The sequence below is a fragment of the Strongylocentrotus purpuratus genome, unplaced genomic scaffold, assembly GCF_000002235.5.
Source record: "Strongylocentrotus purpuratus isolate Spur 01 unplaced genomic scaffold, Spur_5.0 spur5_scaffold_4, whole genome shotgun sequence".
Lineage (NCBI taxonomy): Eukaryota > Metazoa > Echinodermata > Echinoidea > Camarodonta > Strongylocentrotidae > Strongylocentrotus > Strongylocentrotus purpuratus.
Genome location: NW_022145610.1, coordinates 35,175,895 through 35,199,947, shown reverse-complemented (window position 1 = coordinate 35,199,947; position 24,053 = coordinate 35,175,895). Strand labels below are relative to the sequence as shown.

The window sequence follows — 24,053 nt, the reverse complement described above, 5'->3', positions numbered from 1 at the left end:
CTGCAGTGACTTTTTTATTCACTTTTTAATATTTTGCTCCTAAAATTACTTGAAAGTGAAATGATAAAGTGTCGGTAGTGTGGTAAAGAGGTATGTCATACCAATGCCTGAACACAAATATGTATACTCACTACTCAAAGCCAATACATTTCGTGTTGTATCCAAGTTTTTGCAGTCAGCAAACAACATCAAAGAGATGTCAACAGTATTATTGACCATTAATATAAGATGATTGATTGCACTACATATTATACTGCTTAAATCTCAAAATCATAGAAATTGAGCCTTCACATTCTCTAGACATTTAATATTTGTATTCTTATAAACTATTTGCTTATAAATATTTTGTGCATTCACTCCTTTTCTCTTCATTGTTTATTCCACCTTTTGTGACGTACTTCCTTGATTGTTAGAAATCACGTAATGACTTGCTTAGCAGCGCTGATTGATTGTTTTCTGTTTGGTAACGCCACCTTCCCGTTTACTAGAACAGAAGTCATGGCCATGCATATTTACTTTTGTAATGACTTCATCGCCTTTTCTTTGTATCTGGTTGTCCCCAAGGTATGTGGGTTAATGGAATGGTCTATAGTCCGCCTTTGAAGTGAGGATCCAACGTCACGCCATTGAGACTGCATGCATGTGGGAGGTCACACTTGAATACAAACTTTGTGTGATAGAATTTTTTTGGTTTTTCTTTCTGATTTCCTACTGTCTCTGTCACAAACAGCTGTGATGATATTATCAGGCAAAAGCAACCTTCTGTAAAAAGTGGTCTGATCTTATAAATGAAGTTATGCACAATCATTGTTCAGTATATAGCTATTGATTGCTATGCAAGTGATATAACTCAGGATGAAACAGACTGGAAATGTGTGTTACACAGATTAAGTACCCGGTAACACAGATGTACACAAATGTTTTAACTGTCTTTAAAAGTTTTTTAAAAAAGAAATTGTCTGTCTCTAATAGCTTTTGGGGGGAATCTCACAACCACAAAGCACTGTATTAAATTCTTAGTTAGATATACAGAACAGCAAAAGAGTTTTAAACTTAGACAACTTCCATAATTTAGACATTTTTAAAAAATTGGAAATCAAAACAAATCTAAATATGAGGTATATTTGGAAGATATAGAAAAGAGTACAGCCTCAATGTACCCATTGGTACAACCAGTGAACCGAGTGAATGACATAATTTTACAAATGACATAATTTTACAATTGACATTACTAGTTCACTATCCTTTCAAGCATGAAGAGACTTCCTCAGTACATTGTCGTAATGTTTATTATCAAACACACCTTCATGTATTCAGCAAACATGAATGAACACACCTACTGTACATCTACCTCTCTGTACCATGTCTTTATCTTACAATATAGGCTTACATCAGTTACTGTACATGTAAATATACATAGGAAGACATTGAACTCTATACCAATACAGTAAACGTTTGCCGAGACTGTAGTTATGTTAGTTGTGCAATTTTCTTGGAAAACCAAAAAAGTACAGCATAGTTGTAACACGCACCTGAAAAACTGAAACAGAAACTGTTTCATGACTGGTATACAGTATGTACATGTTATCAAATATATTGTAAAAGGCTATCATTGACTAAGAGCAATAAGGGATCATGAACTTAATGCAGAAATCCATTTTTTTTCCACAGGGGGTCAAGGATCAATGGGCCCCTGTTAATATTAACAAACGTGGGTGTCCGCAATCATAATTTGGGGCCTGTTAACGAAATGCACATGTGTACAGCTCGGTGCTTCTTAGTGCCATTCCCAGTCCTAAATACCCGGTAAGTAAAATTATTAATGCCTTATGGCTTCAGCAAATAATAGTAAAAGGGGTCTTATTATTCATGTTTCTATCATAGAGCTCACTAAAGCACACAAAATATTTCCCTCAATGTCGTTCTCTTGTATTAAAGGTAAAGACCAGTATTGGAAACGCCCCAATTTCAAAAAATGAAATGGAAGCTCTTATTATCAATCATGTGAAAGAATAAGTTTTGACTAATACATGATGATAACAAATTTGCCGGGAAACCGCCTACTAATTGATATATTTGGTAAATTATTTTATCTATTGGTGTGTGAGAGATAAACGCACGTGTCGCGGACGTGTGCGTAGTCCCATACACATCTTTCTGTGTACAGTGCTTGTAACTTTACGAAGACTGGGCCAAATTACTTATCATTTTGATGATTCCAGAACCTTGCAGTACACACCAATACTCTAGATGATCAACCTTTTCTGATCGATTTCACAACGTTTCTTTCACAATGCAATCGTATGACCAGAGCTCAACTTCATCTTTAAGCACACAAAATATTTCCTTCAATGTTGTTCTCTCTGTTAAACATGAATATGCTCAAATATGGGTGACAGAATAATGGAACAAACATTCCCTTATCTTATATTCTTGATTTCTTCGTAAACTTTGCCTGCAATATAATGTCTTGGTCATGAAGTTGGTCTTATAACAACATTCATGCATGATGGTACATAGTGCATATCTGTGCTGCATTCTCAGTGCACACACAGTATGTTCCTGTCCAAACAATCCTGAAGATCGTGCTCAAACCAGCGTTGACTTTACGGCCCAAACAATATAAATGCAGAGAAAGAAAAAATGCTCACACAGCCAGCCAGCAAGCCAGCGAGTGAGCCGGGGCTTCCTAATTTGGAGATGATTTCCCCACTGGGTTAACCTGCGTGACAAATATGGGATGGGATGGGGAGGCTTGATCAAGAGAGAGAGAGAGCTGCTAGAATGATTACTCTGGTATTCTGAGTTTTTCTTTGATTTTATGATTATCCATTGCATGATTGAATTTAGAAATTACAGAATGGTTGGTCTGTTGTTCTAATATTCCATCATGGTACATGTATCATATGTTGAGCTGCACAAGGACACTAATCGTGAATGGTACTACAATGTATATGATGATGATGATGAACAGCATTTGTATGGCACCATATATCTGTTTCAGAAAACATTCAAAGGCGCGAGCTCCTCCAATAAAATTGGCATTTAAGTGTCTGAAGGAAGATGTGAGATAACAGCCTTTTTCTCTCTCAATAGACAAATTACCTTTCAGAATAAACTTTTTTTTTCAATTTAAATCACTAACACAAACTGAACAATCCATTCAGATAAGAAGAGCAAATGAATGCCCAGGCTGATACAGATTTATTTCATAGTGAAATTGTCTTCTTTCCTAAATATTACAACTTTTAGGTGTTATATTTTATTCTTCATGAAACATTACTTGTTCAATGAAGCTATTTTGAAAGCCAGGGACTCATCATTTCATGTTTGATGAAAAAGGTTGGTCTTTCAAGTTTTAACTTCATATCCAACAAAGTCCTTTCTCAAAGATGGTATCCTTTTGTAATAAAGAATAGTTACACAAGTATAAAGATGAGGTGATGGGACCACACTATAAGTTTATGCCAAATCAGCTTTTTGAATAACAGATATGTGTATAATTAGCACTGACACTCACAGTAGCATTTTACCAACTTGAAGATAGGGAAAGATATAAAAATCAGGAAGTACAAAGGTATGAAGAAATAATGAGAATAATATATTTGAACAGTTAAGAGGCACATCGATAACAAATAATAGATCCCACTGCCCTGATTAAACAGATACAAAGTAAACTAAAGCAACAACAACAAAACATCAACCTGTAATACCAATTAACGTTATGACGCTAAGGGTACACAAACATTTCTCCCTCCTCATCAAATGGAAAGATCAAACAAGAGGTCATTGCAGGTCACACCCTTATCCTTCATCACTAGATTGGGTAGACAGACAAGGATTTTAACAAGCCAGCCCTACTTAGCTGATAATGAGGTAATTGGATAACGACCTATTATTGGTGAGAGGGGTGCCCTGAGAGATGTGGAACAGTAGTCCTAATTGGTCATACACTGTATGTTGAAATGAGTCCATTATTGGTGAGAGGGGTTTATTGTCAAGGAAGGATGCAAAGGTAGTCAGTATCTTCTCGGCCGTTTGTTGAAATTAGTTCATTATTGCTTGTTTTCGTTGACACAATTCTGCTTTAGCTTGTAGCAGAACTTCAACAATTCCACATTCTACAAATGGGATTCAAGCCATTGAAGATAATACTTTTTGGGACCAATGAGAGTGACCAATTATGACACCTCCAACTTTGGAGGAAGTATTTTTTACCAGCATCAACAAAGAATTCCACATGCTACTTCAATTTCATAGATCAGTTACACTGGCTTATAGTTTTATTACACCTCTTTATACATATATTAAACATTTATTCAAATTTATTCAAATGATGTGAATTTCTTTGAGGGGAGGAAAATGCTTTTACTTGGGTGAAAAGTTTCACATTTCCTAGGAAATTGTGAAAAAATAAATTTAAAAAGTACAGTCATGTAGTGACTTCATTCATTTGAAATGTCATTAGAACAAATTCCACCAAAATATTGAGTTTCTGTGTGTATAACTGTAATTCTATCTTCCCGCTATGAAGCTTGTCGTTATTTTCTGATTCTTTAATACAGTATTTTGTCTCTCCCATTTTAAGCTTTGTAGCCATTGGAAACAAATCTCACCAAATCTTTTGTTTAAACTTGCACCAAGAGCAGCAAACAAAGACTGTATTTAGATCATCAGAACATTCCTAGGAATTCAATACTCAAGTCATCTAAATCAAGGATTCTTCTTCATGATATCTGACAGGTAAAATGATATGTTTTCTTTGTTTGATATGTAAGAAACACCACCGATTCTATTTTTGTATGATTGTGACCTGTACTTTTAGATGCTTTGACCTTCCACTAAATACCAACCCTGACCATGTTTACTGATTGTTGCAGTACCCATGAGAACATTCATCTAGATAACAACATGGGATTTCTAGACTTTGGTTGTAATTTAGGCCTATACAACAACTTACATAAGGCTTATCTATGACATTACCGTTGAAGGTTCTGATTAACACACGGAAGATATTTTCAAGATCATTAAAACAAAACAAAAAGAAAAAGAGACTATTTAAGACACATTCAAAATCATTTCACAGATATGAAAGATATATTAAAAACTTCTAGACAGAGATATCAAATTCGAGACCCGTTCTAGACCATAATCTAGAGCCACATGGATGATGGAGTATCTGTAAGCAAAATGCATTTCCTCACCTCCCTCTCTTGTTATTTTTCCCAATCAATCAATCCATCATACATTTTCATCTTTCATTTTGAAAGTATGTGATCTGTTCAATATTTGTATTTCTCTTTCTCAATGTTGTATACATCACTGACCACATCACAACCTCAGGAATGCATAACCCCATCCCAAAAGCCAACAAATATGAAGAGGCGTAGCCAGAGCGAAAACTGAGGGTGTGACACCCCCTGCCAAATATTTTTTGTTGAAATATTGGCCATTTTTATAAGGCTATTGGCAGAACAAAAATTGATGACATTTTGTAGGGAGGGGGGGGGGGATGTTTGGAAATTTTGAAATCCCATTCAGAATAGTCTAGTGATGCCATTAAAAACATGGCATGCCCCAAGCCTTACTCTTCTATTTCTGTTCTACACATCTTTCAATTTGTGTTTTCTTCCATCAAATCTTGAAGGATACTTCTAACTAGAGGATGCAAACCCCAGAATAATACATCATCTACTGAGCGCCAGAAGGGCATTACCATCATGTAAATGATATTAGTTAACAACCTTCTGGCTCTCACTGTCTCAGCAGACGACATACAATCGCACTCTAATCATTCCAAGCCAATTGCATCATGTCTTTGGTATGTAAGGTACTCAATTGCCGGTGACATTTTCATGTTCGACGTCCCGACCTAGATTGAGGGGGCATACATGTTTGTGTGTTCGCAACCATAGCAAAGGGAGAGACACATTCAATAACCATTGGAGTACATTATGTCTGCTGCAAGCCACAACATCTGGTTAGCGCCAGAAAGGCACTAACTATGTAAAGTGCTATTCGTTTATGCCCTTCTGGCTCTCAGCAGACATGTTATCATTTTAAATGTATAGTTAATGTTCTTTTCGCCCTCTTTGTTTTTATACATGTGCAAAGAGAAAGAGAGAGAGAGAGAGAGAGAGAGAGGGGGGGGGAATGATGTGTGGTGTTGTAGAGAAAGTTTAACCCATTCACTACTGAATTCCCAAATCCCCTTTGTTTAATTATAGGAACCATCAGATTCCAATAGGCAATAGGTTAAGATAGTTTAAGATAATTTACAGTTTGACAACATCATCAACATAAAAATGTATTTCAAAAGAGAATGGAAAACTGTGACTATGAATATAATATTTTCTTCAAACCTAATAATGCTGATGAAAGGGTGCAATTAAAAAATATAAAAAATAATATGTTTTTAAGTAATAGTAGTAATTTGATGCAATCTCTTTCCCCCATCACATTTTGGTCAGCCTATCTCAAACACGAACAAAATGTGCCATTTTTTCTGAATAAATGTTTTGAGGGCAGTTCATCTTAAAGTACAATGCAAACAAAATGTTCTATCATTTCATTTTGTCTGTATAAATGGGAGCAGCTCATCTTGAAATACAATGCAAACATTGTACTATTGTGCTGATGTTTTATCTGGGTGAGGAGCTGAATGTACTGTTTGTTGTGTGGATCCTGAAAATGAAATAAATGTGCGTTCTCTTTACAGACCAATTCAATCTACAGTAATTGGAGAGGGCTCGTATTGAATTCATCTTCTTTCTCAGGAAGCACCCAAATACAATACTTTTGGTATCAGCTTTCAAAATTAAATTTATTAATTCAATCACACACCTCGTAAAAATGTGCAATAAGAACCTGTCTTGAATTCAGCAAAATAATTTGAGGTGAAAAAAATTCTTCAAGAACATAAAATATTGATTTTTGTATACATTCACACTTTTATAGAATAACTACTTCAATTAATAATAAAAAGCTTTGAGTATATCAATAATATTAATTATTATTGAGTATATATGATGCTTCTAAGTTCATAATTTGTGATTGTTTCTAAGCTTAGTGCCTAGTGGCAAAGAAAGAATGAAGATAATGATGTATCTCTTGAATATCTAAAGATGATCCATCCAATATTCATTTAACCAGTCTTACAGATATTTATATATATAACTTATATGTGTCTTTCAGATAATTATATATCACTTATATGTGTCTTACAGATATTTATATATCACTTATATGTGTCTTTCAGATAATTATATATCACTTATATGTCTCTTACAGATAATTATATATCATATATGTGTCTTTCAGATAATTGTATATCACTTATATGTCTCTTACAGATAATTATATATCATATATGTGTCTTACAGATAATTATATACCACTTATATGTGTCTTACAGATAATTATATATCATATATGTGTCTTACAGATAATTATATACCACTTATATGTGTCTTACAGATAATTATATATCATATATGTGTCTTACAGATAATTATATACCACTTATATGTGTCTTACAGATAATTATATATCATATATGTGTCTTACAGATAATTATATACCACTTATATGTGTCTTAAAGATAATTATATATCATATATGTGTCTTACAGATAATTATATACCACTTATATGTGTCTTACAGATAATTATATATCATATATGTGTCTTACAGATAATTATATACCACTTATATGTGTCTTACAGATAATTATATATCATATATGTGTCTTACAGATAATTATATACCACTTATATGTGTCTTACCTTGACGTTGTGGTACGATTGAAAGAGAGAGATATATTCCTCTAGCTCTAGAGTCTGAAGCCACACATCTATCTCAAGATGAAAAGCCATCCTTGTAGGACTCCCTGGAAAAAAATAGGAAAAAATGATTAAAAAATTATGAATTTATTAATCATATTTTCATCTGCTGAGAGCCAGAAGGTTATCCTACTGGGTCTATGCATAAGATTTCATTAACAATAATCAGTCACATCACAAAGATATATTGTCCACTCTTCATTTTTCTCCTTGCACAAAAAGGCATCAATAACCTAATCCAAGTTTACACTTTTCTCAGCAGTATTTACTGTTCCAATATTATCCTCCCTTTAACGAAAAACTGAAATTAGCAGTTCATGTACTTTGCAATAAAATATTATGTTTTTAAAAAAAACTTGAAATAATCAACATTAGGAGGATATTAGAAGCATATCTATTTCATCCATCCATCTTAGTCACTTCCGGCTAGCTAGCTGCATAGCATGGGGTACTAGCTTGAACAAGCAATAAACTTTCCTTTCATTTTCAAACAAAAATTTCTTCCTCCATGTACATGACTGCACTGTATCTATTCCTTTATCTCTGTTTCCTTTCTTCCCAACTACATCATTTTTACTAATTTTTGTTTTCCTCCAAAAACTCAAAACTCCAGAAAATTTTCTCTCTCCCGCTCCTGTCTGGTTCTGTCGGTGTGTCCCCCCCCCCCCCCCCCCCCGTGTATGTTGCCCTCTTCCCGCCCTCTTTCTTCCCTCCCCCGGCCCCCCCCCCCCCCCCCCCTCTCTCTCTCTTTCTCTCCTGAGTTTCCTCTCTCCCCTCTCTCTCACATTTATTTTCTATCCCTTACATTTCCCTTTTTTCTTTTCTTTCCAAACTCTCCAACATAAGTACTATTCACCCGGATAATAAGCCGCAACATACAATCCTGACCTCAGACCACTCTAAATACCGGATATTTTCATTTCTAATTCTCCAATCTGGGCTAATCACTTGCTTCACTGCGCATCGTCATTACGGATACATTCATAGAGGGGGAAACAACACGAAGCCCTCCAACTTCATCCCTGGCTCCCAGATTACCAAAGACCCTGGCGCCGGCCGGCATATTCTTCATTTTCATCCACTGATGAAGGTTCTCAAGGCGATTTCGTGGCCTGATCAGGCAATTTTGCAACGCTTGAATGGACTACTTTGCAAGGTGTCATCTAAAATTTAGATGAGAAATTAGCATGTATATGCTCGATGAAGCAAATTGAAACAAGCCCAGATTGTTTCATTCATGAATAATGTTAACCGATTACAAGATGTACATTTTGTAAGTAGTGCAGACTGGATTTCATTGCATTATGTCAATCATTCTCTGTACTGAAAAAGGGGTCTTTAAATTATGACCTTTGCAGCCTCATGGCAGTTTATGAACTACTTAAACTTTTGATATGGTCTAATCTTTCAGGACATAAAAAAGTCTTCCTTCTTGAAATTAAAAACAGGTTCAGGAATTACATGTACGAAGCAATACATTATACAACAATGTATACAACAATATGAAGAATGAGAATACTCTTTCAAATTGAATTATCCTCTTTTTACAAAATCTGAATTTTAATGCATAATGAAAGATTGGTGGCATCTTGGGGACTATCTATCATATGGTTTATTTTTGTATAATATTTAGTAGCTAACAAGGCTACACTGCAAATAAGAGATTTACATAAATAAAAAGCAAACAAACATAATAATTGCATCTACAGTGTATCTTTCAATTTGAAGGTGACTAATGGATATAAAATATTTAAATGTAATTTCAGTGCTCAGAAGTAGGCTCTGTGAAATCTGATCAGTTTCTAAACATTTCCACAAAGCTATAACCCAGGGCAATGATATAAGCTTGCTACAGTAATACTCTACCATCGATTGTGTCAAAATTTCCACCAAGGTATCACAAATAAATGTTCAAATAAGGTCTCATGTTTACTTTGATACTGCTCAGAATAAAAGGATCTTTTCAACAACTATTCAAGAATCCTTATTTGTCTGTTTTCATACCAAATGGGGCCCCCATTGTTGCATTTCCAAAAACTTGTCACCATGCACTTCTCGATCCTGGAACCAGTTTGTTTGATGCGTTCGTATTTCACAGGTCGGCAGGTGAAAAGTTCACAGGTTTCGGTTTTTGAGCTGGGGGACCCAAATTTGTTTGGGGGAATATGCTGAATACAATATGAAGATCTGTATCTAGAGGGAATGAAATCCATGCAGTGTCTAGTATAAGACGTTTGAAATGGGAATCATAACATGGACTTGTGAATACATAATGGGACTGTCCTTGGTATCCATAGAAAAGATGTTTAGGTAAAGAATACTGCTAATATCGATGGTGTCGTCAATTTACGCAAAGATTACCAGGTAATGATGCTCCTGTGCTAGACTCTTTGAGAAACATGCTTGAAAAAGTAACAAAAAAGATGGACAATTCTACTGTAACATTGTGGTACAAAGGGATATAATTTTCAATATTCAAATATGATTACCAGGAAGATAATAATTTGTCAACAGGCTTCAGGTTTTAATAAGTAATGAAGAGTATTGTGTGTCATAATGATTTTAAACATTTCAATAGCAACTAGTTGAAAGCCTCCCTTTCCAAGATTTCAATTTCATCATTCTTGGTTTTGTTAATGGTAATATAAAGAGTATCATCTGTCATAATTATGATATTTCCACTGGAACCCGTTAAAATTCTCTCAATGCAAGATTTCATTTAGCTTTTCCAGCTTTTACACTGTGATGATTATCTCTCAATGTAGAGTGAAATGTGTGTACATTTTACTCTCAGTCTCACAGGGTTATTTTTTATTCCATTAAAGGTAAAGACCAGTTATGGTCATGCGATTGCATTGTGAAAGAAACGTTGTGGAATCGATCAGAAAAGGTTGATCATCTAGCATCTAGCATCTGCAAGGTTCTGGAATCATCAAAATGATAAGAAATTTGGCCCATTCTTCGTAAAGTTACAAGCACTATACACAGAAAGATGTATATGGGACTACCCTATATCTCTCACAGACCATGAGAGAAACAAGTTTACCAAATATATGAATTAGTAGGCGGTTTCCCGGCAAATTTTTTATCATCATGTATTAGTCAAAACTTATTCTTTCACATGATTGGTAATGAGAGCTTCCATTTCATTTTTTGAAATTGGGGCGTTTCCAATACTGGTCTTTACCTTTAAGCCTAATTAGTGTTTATTCTAATTGGGTATTCATCACAGGAATGTACAAATATTTATTGGATAAATGAGATAGTCAGCCATATCAGCAGCCTTCAGAATTTACAATCCCCTAATATCTACAAATATACAGCTTAAAAAAGATTTGCAATTCAGGATGCAAACAAATGTAATAGTGCAGCTTGGAAATCCGCTTTGGAAAGAGGGACATCTTTCACGGCGGCGATTATAAACATCAAATTACCCATTCCAATCGCAAGCTGATTAGAAACATGTCTGGTTTTCTAGATGCCTGACTCATGATTTATGGTGGTTTAATTAGGAAAGAAAACATCCTCATCTCAGGGTCCGGCCTGCATCATTCATCACCACCATGATAGGGGCTCTTCCCACTGACAAAAAATTAACAGACTCGATCTGCAACCTACATGTACGTGTGAACACATCCCTTTGTTCGGTTGCACATGGTAATGTCATCTTAAAACTATTAGGATTTGAGAACTGGGATTAAAGATGCTATTCAACATTTGTATGTACTTAAAGAATGAAGTTGAATTGTTACCTGTTTAAATTAGTGAATGAAGTTGAATCATTGAATATCTTAGAATGGCATCAAACCTCCCTGCAAAGCATGAACAAAAATTACTTATTAAAAAGAAAAAATATTCATAATTATTTAGAATACCCCTAAATCCGGGCTCACGATCAATTGGGCAAAAAGAATTTCCGTTTTCGGTTTAATACAATTTGGAGTGGACTATTAGGCTATTATTATTATTATTATTATTATATTAATGACTTTATTTGTACCAGGTATGAATGAATAACCCTAAAATCATCTCCCTAAAGTCATAATCATAACAAAAAGTATAATTTAAAGGAGTACCAACATAACCATTTTGAAATGCTTCTAATCAATAATTCTAAAAACGAACAGTGCCTGTCATCGGCCGAATGGGGATACAAAATATATCAATCTAAAACTTTTAAAGCCAGGATCTGTAAACAGCACATTCTAAGTCTAACTTTACTGAGACACTCCTGGCAGTGGAAACGTACATGTATAAGGACCCTGAGATACCGAGATTGAAATAGAAATATTGTATGCATATAATGCTTCACGGTTATCGGTCAATTGAGGATTGTGAACGTTAATCATACCGCCTCAATGTCAGATATTGAGAACCATCAGAACCAGAAGGGTGTTTAGTCCGTGTTAGAGTATAACTTAATGTCCTTCTGGTTCTCAGCAGATGATAGCCTTGCTTCTTCCAGATGAATTTAAAATACACTTAGGATTGAAGTTGTGTTCTATTTGAAGATCCCCTGAAGTGGTGCCGACTGACTTGATAGAAGGCTGAGAGCGGGGGCGCTGTCAGACCAAAGATTTTCAAAAAATCAAACTAAAGGAATCTCAATAGCCTTCTAGCCATGTGCAGCATCATTTTTTTTAAAACAATTATAATGCTTGAAAAAATGAATGTGTACGACTGTATTACCATTACAATAACATGTTACATAATCATAGTAAGAACAATGGGTTATATAGGTTTGGAACTCCCCTTGAGCTGATTTCTTAAAAGTCTTTGATAAATTGTGTTTTTCTCAAAGTTGTCAAGTAAATCAATCATTTTAAATCAATTGAAAGTGGACAATTTACCCTATTCCTTTATGCTATCAAGTCAAGTAAAAAAAAAATTAAAAAAAAAAAATCACAATTAAAAAAAATATCATAAGACCCAATTCGCATAGAAGAAAACCACTGGAAACCTCCAAAACATTTTCCAGGTAATTTCATTTCAGACATTGCGTACTGTCTACTTTATCTGCTCACTAAAAAATATGTTCGCTTTAATACATGATGCCTTAGGCACCGCTGTATATGTCTCCAAAGAGACATTTTTCAGCCAAACTATGACAGAATATTTTTCTTTAAAAAATTTACAACCAAATCTGCAAAGTACAGGAGATTAAAAGATCATCCCCTTTCTTCTTAATTGCCTCCGTTCACAAGAGCACAGATAAAAATCTAAAGAGGTAGATGTACATGTAGTCTGTATTCCATGGCAAACGAGTGAGACTTGATTACTACATGGTTTAGCTCCGGGCAATATTCGATAACACACCTCTGTCGCTGCAATCGAGAGAGAAAAACACTGAGGGCAGAAAACCAATAGAGCAATAGATGAGTTCACACGGGACCGTAGTAGGTTTAGACTTAAAGCTTGCAAAACCACAAAGTTATTAACAACGAAAATAATAATGAGTGTTCACACAGAGTGGAAACAATGAGGGCGTACTTGGAAAGCAGAGGGCGTACTTGGAAAGCAGTTTTGTTAAAATGAATGTACCTACCCTCTATTTTAAATAAAACTTGAATAAATAAATAAATAAATAAATAAATGAGCATTCAAAGTTTTAAACTGCAGGCAGGAAAATCATCCATTTTAACTAAAAACTGGTGTAACCGCATAGTTAATTTGTCTGCATGGCACATTACTCTGAGTGAGCTGCCCGCTGCTCATAGAATATCACGCTTACCCTAAGATCTCTCCTGGATTGTAACTTCAAGTAAACTCAAAGTTTTGTTACCATGAGTGCATCTGCATCGTCCCTAACTACAAGATAACTTTAAAGCCATGACCTAAACTAAGAGTTAACGGACCATCGTGTGAACCTATCTAATGACATCTATTGCTGTAAAGCATGGCCAATTTGGCACGAAAAGACTGGTGATGGTGCATTGTGCCTGGAGGGCCAACAAGATTAAGGTTTCTAATTCGGGTCAAAATCTTAACAGGGGCGGCTGGGAATAGAAGAGGATCGTGGACGATATTAGAAAAAGGTGAAAAAGAAAGAGTGTAAATTGCAGATGTGCTGCATTGTGAGTCATCGATACCGCGTCTTTATAACTGTTGAGCTTTGATTGTGTTTCCCATCAACAAATCACGTCCATGAACAAAACACCCCCCCCCCCCCAACAAACAAACACAAAACGGACAGGACTTTATACAATTACAGGCCAGCATCAGAGGTGAAATTGAATTAATTCAGTAGCGACTAATGCTCTGCATATAAATTCATGATTGGTTTTTATGAGCTTTAAATCTAATATATATCCACTAAACAGCTCCTTGTTAGGCTGCGAAGGGCATTACACTTAGGCACCCCAGCCAACAGATTTGTATTTATGTGTGGTGATAATTCATAATCATCACTTTTCATCATCTTTTTCTCTACCTTTAGGTGAGTCATCACACATGTTGTTTCTCTCTTAGAGTTTGTGTAATGTTGCGACTATAGCACTAACAACAGTGGGAATGCTGGTAATTTGACTGCTAACGAAATGACGAATATTCCACTCCTGTGTTTTCTCTTTAATTAAGATGACAATGCCCGATTAAAATGGTGCTGGTAACCCAATCGACGTATGACTCATTCTCGACCAAGAGCCCCCTCTCCTTAATATTTCACATTGGGCAGATCAAGTTTCATGTGTATGTGGATACTTCGCTTGGCAGAGAACTTCAAAGAAATGGATAGCAGTCATGGGAAGAGAGGGTCGGCATTAGGTTGCATCTGAAATTCTGAATATGAAAATCTGAAGTGGGCTTAATATCAAAGGAGAGGAGTAGAAGGAGAGGGAGAAAGAGAGAGGGAGAGTGAGAGAAATAGAGAGAGAGAGAGAGAGAGAAAAAGAGAGAGAGAGAGAGAGAGAGAGAGAGAGAGAAAGAGAGAGGGGGTTGGATGATGCATGGTTAGGTTTTTCTAAGGGGTAGAGAGGAGAGAAGGTGGGGGGGGGGGGTCTCATGAGAATTTTCAAACCACAGGTACTATTGGCATACTGATTTTTTACAGGGATTTTTATATACAGATGAAATTGACACCAATACAAATTAGATGGTGCACATTACGCTGAAAGTTTTTTTTCAGGTTTTTCAGGTTTTGTCACACTTCTGTTCATTGCCATAAGTCAACATGCAGCAGAGAATGCCATCTGCTGATGATTAACAATTATACATATCAGGATCATCTAATTTACGTATGATCCTCTTTGTCACATAAATTACGAATTATGGAATCATTTCACTGATCTGTACCAAAAGCGACCTCTATTAATTAGCAGACGGATACCTTGAGAATCTTCTACAGACGCAATTAATGACAAAGGATATTGTCCCTGGCATTATTGGCCCTAGTTTTCCTTCTTTTAAAGATCTACAGCTGAATATTAATTTTAATTTATCATCTTGACAACTATCTCTGATATCAATCCTAGTCTTCATTCCCTGCCTAAAAAAGTGAGAATTATATAACTTTGTGTATGTTGGGGAAAAAAATAGGCATACAGTGTATAAGCTGACAAAGTAAATATAAAATAAACATGGACAAAACAAAAACATGATTTGAAGATTTTGAAAAAAAGAAGAGAAAAGAAATGGCAAAACAACAAAACAAAAGAAATCAAATGCCATTTGGGCGTATATATGCTCCCCAACCAAAAAGCCGTATAAATTGAACTGTGAAGAGAAACACCAAAACAATTGCTTTATCGCTTAACAGCTTCAAAGGCTTTGAGTGTGAACTAGGGCACAAAAATTGAAAAACAAATTTGTTAAAATTGAATAAACAAATGCAATGCCAACTCACTTTGGATAATGGCAAAACAACTAATCTATTTAAGTTTTATTTGACTCCAATGAGTAATACAACGCTATCAAGGTTATTTGCAGAGAGGGAACAGTCTTTAAATAGAGTACTGTTTATTTACTTATATACCTATCTAAATACCTCATTTAGTTTACCAATAATGAATAGTGCCTTAAAAATTTGTACCAATATGCAGTGGTATGTGTACTTCAATACTGTACACACTCTTGACATAAAGAAAGACAGCAACTAATATTGTTTTGTTATTGTATCATCAAAATATACTTTGCAATTAATACTTCTAATTGCAGCCAGGGTAATAGTACTTGAATGCTTTTAACACTTTTAAATTTCATCATAATACACTTGAAATATCTTAATATATTTTTCTTGTATAGTGTCATATCATAATTGTGTGTGATGATGTTACCTTGTATTTTAATCATACTCTTCATAAGAACATATTAATTGGAGAAAAAAAAGAAATCAGCCTAATGTCTATCAGCCAATGAAATCAAATACATAGTTTTTTCATAAGTGTAATAGATTTTGTTACTGTTGTTGAAAAGACACATTTCCCTTCTGAATAGGAATGTCTCCATGTCCTACTGCATGCTTCTGGGTGAAAATTGAAGCTTTTGTAGTTGTAGGTAAATCTGAATATCCCCTCTTAGGCAAGATGGGTTTTGTATAGCAAAAATATCAACCTCTGGCATTGAACATCTATGATTTCTTCTTCATCTCTCTCACAAGGTGTTTCTCCATCAACCCAATTTCTATTAGCCTTATTTTAGCCCGGTCATGGAATCTTGAAAAGAGGTTGAAGTTCCCCATCACAATTCACTGCTAAGTACTAGCTTGAAGAATAAGGTTTGAGAAACAAAGTTTGAATATCCAAGTCATAGTCTTAGAGTGTCCTTACCAGCAACTTAGCCCAAACAATTGGCCAAAAACAGTTGACGATTTCACGAACTAGCCCTACGTGGATGTTGTTTGGGAATATAGTTTGAGCTTATTCCTGAGTACAACAATAAAATAGCCAGCTATTTATGTCTTCACTGTGAATTACCTGGAGCTGGTTGTGACCAGGCTAGTATTGAAAAATTGAGCTTGGGATAATGAAAAACAGACCTTTTGTGGCCTTTCAGCTCTATTTTCTCTCAACCTTTCAGCTTGGGTTCAGCTCGTCTCTCCCACCTTAAGATCTTTTCTCATCTACCAGAATCTTTTATTTTATCATGGGAATAAGAGTCCATTCAGACTAAAGGACATGTACATAAAACTCATAAAGAAATGTTATATAAACAATCATCTATAGACTAGGGCATACATACATGTACATGAAAAGAAACATTGTATAAAGAAACAACTTTGGAAGGGGTCGGTGAGTTGGTATGACAGCTGGCCAATCATCGACACACACTTATATGATTAAAGCCCTGCCCACTAAATTGTCATACATGGATTTCATATGATGAAGAAATTCACATTAGAGGTGAACCTTCATGTCTATCAATTTTTTTTTATTCCTAACGATGCCCAAACATCCATCCTATACAACGTTCTATTATACCAATTTCAGTAATGAAAAAACAGTCAGGCCTACTTTAATGTATACCGGTAGCTAAATGTTTTTCGTACAGCTATACAATGAACCTTGGTAGTCTGAACAGGGGGGGGGGGGGGGGGGGGGGGGGTAACATAAGGCTTCACAAAGGAAGAACCATAGGGAAAACATGGAGCACTTACTACCATAAACAGAGTGTAACAGTATTCCAGGGTACCCCAGGTTTACTTTCCTTTCACTTTGCTCTGCTTTGCTAAAGTCTGTGAAAATGAAAGACTTGTCACCCAGCCTACTTTTTTCAGTCTATCAACAAAAAGTAAAGAAAGGGGGAGGTTTCGGACTTTAAAGTATCCTTTTCATACACATTTCTAGAAAAAAATATTTCAAAATGGGAACAAGAAATTGACATGTAGAAGGATGGTAATTGTATCAGGTGATAGATGGTTTCAAAGATAAATGCATAATCTTGCACATGTACATTGTATCTGCAGCTAGTCACAGAAAACTACATTTCTGTTAATCTTATTTTCATAATTCATGTGAACCTGTGCATTCCTTGGTTTACCAATCATACATCTGCAAATTTAAAATTACAAAACATTTTTTTACAAAATATTCTACCACAACCAATGTTCTTTTCTTTACAAGATCAAAAGGGTGAAGAAAAATGTTTGAAATATAGGAAGTTTGCTTTGATTTATCAAGCAATTCAAACTTTTGACTCGGTGCAAACAAAAAGGACTGAAATGGCCAAATATCACCATTCTTCAATGGCTATTACTTCCTCTCTCCACTACTAGAAGAAATGTTTTACAAGAGCTGATCATGAATGTTTGTGAGCCACAATGATTTATCCAGACAAAATAATGTTTTAAAATGCAGGAAGTTTGCTCTGATCTGCCATGCAATTTACATTCAACTTGGCACAAAAGGGGTAATAGGCATGGCTGTATACATCAATGGCCGATGTCCTTTTCGCACTTACAAAATATGCTTTAAAAGAGCTTATCATGGTCTGTGTTTGCATTCATGTGACTCATTATTTTTTTTCTGAAAAATGTTTTGAAATGCAAGAAGTTTGCTTTGACATGCCAGTCAAACTCACACAATCTAGATTCAGTGCCAAAAGGGAATAGTGGCCATCAACATGCATTATTAATGGCCATTATCCACTTTTTACACTCACATGGGAATATGCTTGAAAAGAGATTTTTTTCATGTCTATGTTTGCATTTTCAAAAGAAAAATGTTTTGAAATGCAAGAAGTTGGCTATTAAAGATATGCCAGTGAATCCACACATTCTGGCCTCCATTTTATCCCCTTTTTGCACTCACAAAGGGTGAACAAAAAGCCTACAATGTTGTCATTCATGTGAGCCACAACTTAATGTGGTTTTTCTGCAACATTAGAATTTTTTTTAAATATCTCATTACATATCCTGAAGCACAGGGTCCATTGTAGTTGGATAAACCCTATTTCAATGCTCCATTCTCTCCTTTGATTCAAGAATTCTTTCCCACACTCTTTTATTACCTTTTCAGCATTGAGACATTTTTTATGTATCCCCTGTTCCTCTTGCATTTTGCCTATTCTTTTTTCTCTGGGTTCCTTGTTTCTGAGAACCCCATGGCGTAAATGCTTTGGTTCAGTCTAATGTGGCCAAACATCGTAAGTCAATGTAAGGAGCAAGTTGGTACCACTTGGGAGCCAGAAAGGAGTTTTCAACAAATTTATCCCATGGAAAGGGGGAATGCTACGTACATAGGTTGTTTCATGTAGAACCTCACATTTCAGTTGTGAACAAGAGCCCTAAAACAAAATCATTACTTTCCTTGAAAATCCAGATGATGGGAATGACCAAGGCTCATGTTTATGCCTAAAATGGCCCTGACCCACCTAAAACTACCTGGAAAATAATTGAAAGCCACCCCCCCCCCCCAATAAAAAAGGGAGCCCCAATTCGACACCTCTACCTGGTAGTTTATGCCCCTATGACAAACTAACCTGATACAGTTTGAAGGACAGCTTTCTATTTATGGCCTTTGAAGAGATGTACAAACAATCTACAAGATAGCCTGAAAACATCCCTGAAGTGTCCCCAAACTGGTGTTACATCTGTCCCAAATCGCAAACCAGAGGCCCCAAGCCATCCACTCTCCCCCCCCCCCCCCTTCATTTATTTTTGGCCCCATAACGAAACTGACCCTAGACAAGTTTGAAGGACAGCTTTCTATTTGTGGACATTCTGAGCTGTGATGACCTTATTATTGCACACATGCATGCAGCGATGAGCTAAATGCAGCGGAAAAGTACTTTGCATTATAGTACCCAAATAGAAGCAGTCTTAGGATCACTTTGACCAAGGAGTTATAAATGTATACCGGTAACTCCTTGCTTTGACAAAAGAGATTGAAGATACCAATGTCCATTTCAAATTTAAGTGTTAAGTTGCATAAGAAATTAAGCAGTCTCTGAAAGTCTGGTGTGAATTTTTAATAGTGCAACAGGGATCAAAGAGTAACAAAAATGATTTATTTATCAACAATTTAAATGATAAATGAAGGTTGTAGAGAAAGTCCCTATGCACCCAAGAAAAAAGGAAAAATGAGACAGGCAAAAAAACATTTTGCCAGGTACATAAAAACAGCACCAAACAACTCATTTGAAGTGAATATTCACAGAAAACCTAGATCTAACTGGACAAATCTGGATAAATCAGGAGCAATACAGATTAATCTAGATATTTCATGTTGAATCAGGTCCTTTTATATATTAGGTCCTCATTTAAATTAAAAGAAAACATCTATTTGATTGCTTCATTAAGAATGAAACTTAACTATTAATTTGATTTTCAAAATAACCGAAGGAGATTTGTAAGTTCATTCTTCAAACATTGACAAAACATTGTAGTAACTCCTTGACTAAACAATAATCAGTTGTAACTGACAATTAAGTTGAATCCCAAGAAGTGAAATCTGTATTCACTTGGCATAAGGCTTCCTCCATTCTAGTCATCCAACTGTCTGCTCACAGTCAAAATGGCATTAACTCATGTCATCTGATGGAGGGTTTAAAACACCCTTCTGGCTCTCAACAGATGATTGAGAAAAATAATAATAATAATAATAATATTTAATTTGTATATAGCGCTTAATACAAAAATTACAAATGTCTCTGAGTGCTTTAAAAATATTAGAGTTATGTTCAATACACAAGGAGGTAACAACATAGAACAAAATGCTGTATCTCAAAGCTTCTGAATCCCCCAAAGCGACATTTGTATTTTCAGACAGATGTCTACAGAATACTGGCATTTGATAAAATGCTCTTGACAAATTAATTCCTTCATTTCATCTCTTGCCCAAGGCATAACCAACTTCTATCCTCTCAAAAGAATTGAATAAATTTGAATATATTGATTTGTCTTATGGCCATTCTTGCAATGGAACCCTTGCTAAAGCAACTTAGGAAGAAGCGGTGTTGAGAGAGAGAGCAAGAGGTTTTTTTGTTTCTGACTTTGTTTGCATAACACAGCAGGACAGGTGTACAAATATCCCAAGCATCTTCAAGTCGACTCTGTCACAGAAATGGAAAGCTAACGATTTAGTGAACTGAAGCAATCTTTTCAATCTTGGAAGTTACCTAGTGCCCTAGAAACAATTGATTAACTCTCTGGGCATTTTTTCAATCAGCTGAATAGGTCTTTAATCAAATTAATGAATTCAAAAGGCTTTGTGGGCATTATTGATTTTGTAAATGAAAATAGGATAGGATATGACATGAATCTGCTAACTGTCTGTAAAATAAATAATACTGCTTTCCAACAATTTTGTTTTGTTTCATCATTTTCCTGATGTGATAAGGAACTAATCTCTCATCGTGACAATCAGCCGATGCATGACCTGACCTGGGTACTAGATTTTAATGTAAAGTTTTGAAGAATACTAATTTCATGTTTAAAAAATACCTCTTATATATCTTCTACAAAGCACTATACAGCTGTAGATTCCTTCATTTTCCCTTATTCCTGGGTCTCCTCCCTCCACTCACTGAAAAGTGATATCTTTCATGGAAAGGTGAAATTTAAATTGATTCATTTACAATATTAATTTAATACTAATGGCCTCATATGAAAACTGAATGAAATGATATTACTGAATACATGACTACCGATCACACGATTAGGTTCTGATTCAAATTAATGAATCAAACAGGCTTTGTGGGGATTACTAATTTTAGATTTGTTTTTTCTAAAATAATGATGTCTGTTATTAAAGAGCAAGAAGAGCATTTACTCCTGCTGTATGAACATGATGTGAGCTATTAAATGCCCTTCTGGCTCCAAACATGAGCTGCTTGCTAGTGTAAATTCTTACCATATACTGGTTGCGGCGGAGGATTGGACGGTATATAGGTGCTGTACTGTGTCTGGGTGTGCATGGGCCTAGCTCTCACCCTCCCCAGTGTCATAGTACCGTTGGCGTACATGACGATGATCGATGGAGATCAATTCTCGGTAAACGATTGGATGGGTCCTATCCAATTTCAATCGAGCAAATTGCCTCAAATCAGGCTACCTTTCTCATGACACTTTAGGAAAATCAGCCAAGAGAGAGAAAAAAATGGCTCAATTTGACAGTGTCTGCTGTTCCCGTCGATTTTAGGGGATGCACCCTCGGAGGGAAAAGATAGCTCACTTCGAAACAGATTCTGCTATTTGCGTCAAATTTGGGGATGCTCTGTGAAGAAAGATCCTTGACTCGTTTTTCAACTTTTTTCCAAGGTATAAATTCCAAGATGATGTAAAAGGCTAGATGTCACTGCACACAATCATCAATTGTAAGAAATCCATTGACAACTAACAAGGCAAGATGAGTCGCAAATCATTAGCAAAATGCAGCAAGAACCAAGGTAATTTGTCAAAATTAAAATCTCATAATGGCTGCTAAATTGTGTTGTCGACGACTAAGAAGCTTGGAGTTGCTTTAAAAAGTCTGGTCCTTGAGTACTCCAAATCAAGAGGTCATTCTAGCTAATTGTTGATGATTAATCATAATGAAAACTGGATGTAAGGGAAGCCTCCTAAGAGCGAGATAAACACAAAGAGGGAGAGAGAGAGACGGAGCAACATAAGCCTGATACTTCCTCAATGGGTACCAAATAGTATACTGACACGCTCATAAACAGATCCCCATCAGTGTCACAAAGATGACAACAAAAGTGCCGGTTAAAGTCCGGGAACAGACGACTGACTGCAATCAGTGCTGTGTGCCAGTGTGCCAGTGTGCCAGGGAGAGAGTCAGCCGTGCAACTCTTCACGATGGGTGAGTCGTCATAGTCGTCGGTGTGTCGCGAATGTTCTAAGCTCTGGTTCAAGTTCACAGCCAGGGTTAAATGGGTTGGAGCGTGCTCTTCCCAACGGTTTTGGCAGACCCCGTTTAGCCCACCATGGATAACTTATTACACCTGTCTGTGTCGTTTGAAGTTGAGCTTCTAGCATGTATGTTTTATAGGGAGATGGGTGAAATCTCTATCGACCAGGATGGTTACAGCTAAATTATTTACCTTAGAGGTTTTGTTGTTTGCATTTTTAGAGTACCAGACTACCAGAGTAAGCCTATTTCACAGCGATATAAACACCTAGTATAAAACTGAATGCTTATCTCCCCCTTAGGGGCTCTCATTATAATCCCATTCATGAATATGTATAAGGTATGAATGTAAACAAGGAACTTGCTCCTGGCCTGTACAACAAAGAGTGACAGCAAAACACTCATTGGAGGGTTTCTTGCTATGAATATTCATAAGTTGCCTATCTGGTGCATGCACTGGATACTGCTACCTAAAATGTGGGAGGGGCCTCATATCCCACACCGTGACTGTAAACAGGATAGTCTGTGCTGGATGATTAATGAATATTCATGATACCATGCAGAGTGCAGAATAACACTTTTACATCATAACTATTTTAAAGGGCGGTTGAACAAAGAGGCAATATTTGGCAACACTGTGGCAACACAAAGTCAAGGTCAGAGCTAAGCCATTGCAAACAGGAAGAGCTTAATAAAATTGTGATCTTTTTTTTCCTTCTTCTTAGCATTGTTTGTCATCACAGAGATATCCTTACTGAGTGGACAAAACATACAAATTGTCAAATTTGTGGTTTTAAAGGAAACAGTTTGTGGTTTTAAAGGAAATAGTACACAAAATCAGTTCCTTATGATCAATGTTGTGTGAATGGTATATGCTTAAGTTCTATTCTGCCTCGAGAAGCAACAATTAAGGACAGCACAATAAAGTTTGCATTTAATAATTGACACTGTCCTTCAAAGGCAAGCACTAAAAGGCGTGTCCTAATATGTTAATCAGAACCAATCTTATGAGTCATTGTTTACTCTTTATTCCGAAAGTCCACATGAAATTAGTCTTCATACTTCAGATTTCATTTTGATACTTCTACAAAATAAAAAGAACTACAGTTGTCTTTAGCAAAAATTTAAAAAATTAGGGAAGAAATAAACATAGAAATACATTTTCCTATTATTCTAGGGCAAGCTATACAGCTCTCCCATTCAATATTTGAAGCAAAGTTTTATTTTTTTAATAAAAGTTTGAATTAAGGACTGTATTTGAAGCCTAGCAGTTACCAATATTGACAAAGACTTGATAATGTCCTGTAATGGTTGTAATTTAGTGCTTGGAGGCTATGGTTTCATCTAACATCTACATGCTGAGGGCCAGAAAGGCATTAGCTCATACCCATCAACACAGATCAATGCCCTTCTGGCTCTCAACAGTACAAAT

General features: G+C 35.8%; 1 protein-coding gene across 2 annotated transcripts in view; it reads right to left on the bottom strand.

Annotated features, from left to right (window-relative positions):
- LOC594385 (breast cancer anti-estrogen resistance protein 3) overlaps window positions 1-24,053 on the bottom strand; it is a 91,644-nt gene that overhangs the window by 34,419 nt on the left and 33,172 nt on the right. The window contains exons 1-2 of one of the 2 annotated variants that reach the window (XM_030998230.1): window positions 21,626-23,058; window positions 7,785-7,888 (exon numbers count right to left, since the gene is read on the bottom strand). In XM_030998230.1, the coding sequence (XP_030854090.1) occupies window positions 7,785-7,888; window positions 21,626-21,737 (216 nt within the window). In that variant the 5' untranslated portion in view covers window positions 21,738-23,058. Of the gene's footprint in view, window positions 1-7,784; window positions 7,889-21,625; window positions 23,059-24,053 lie in introns of those variants that run through there. The other variant, XM_030998232.1, reaches the window with a different exon arrangement.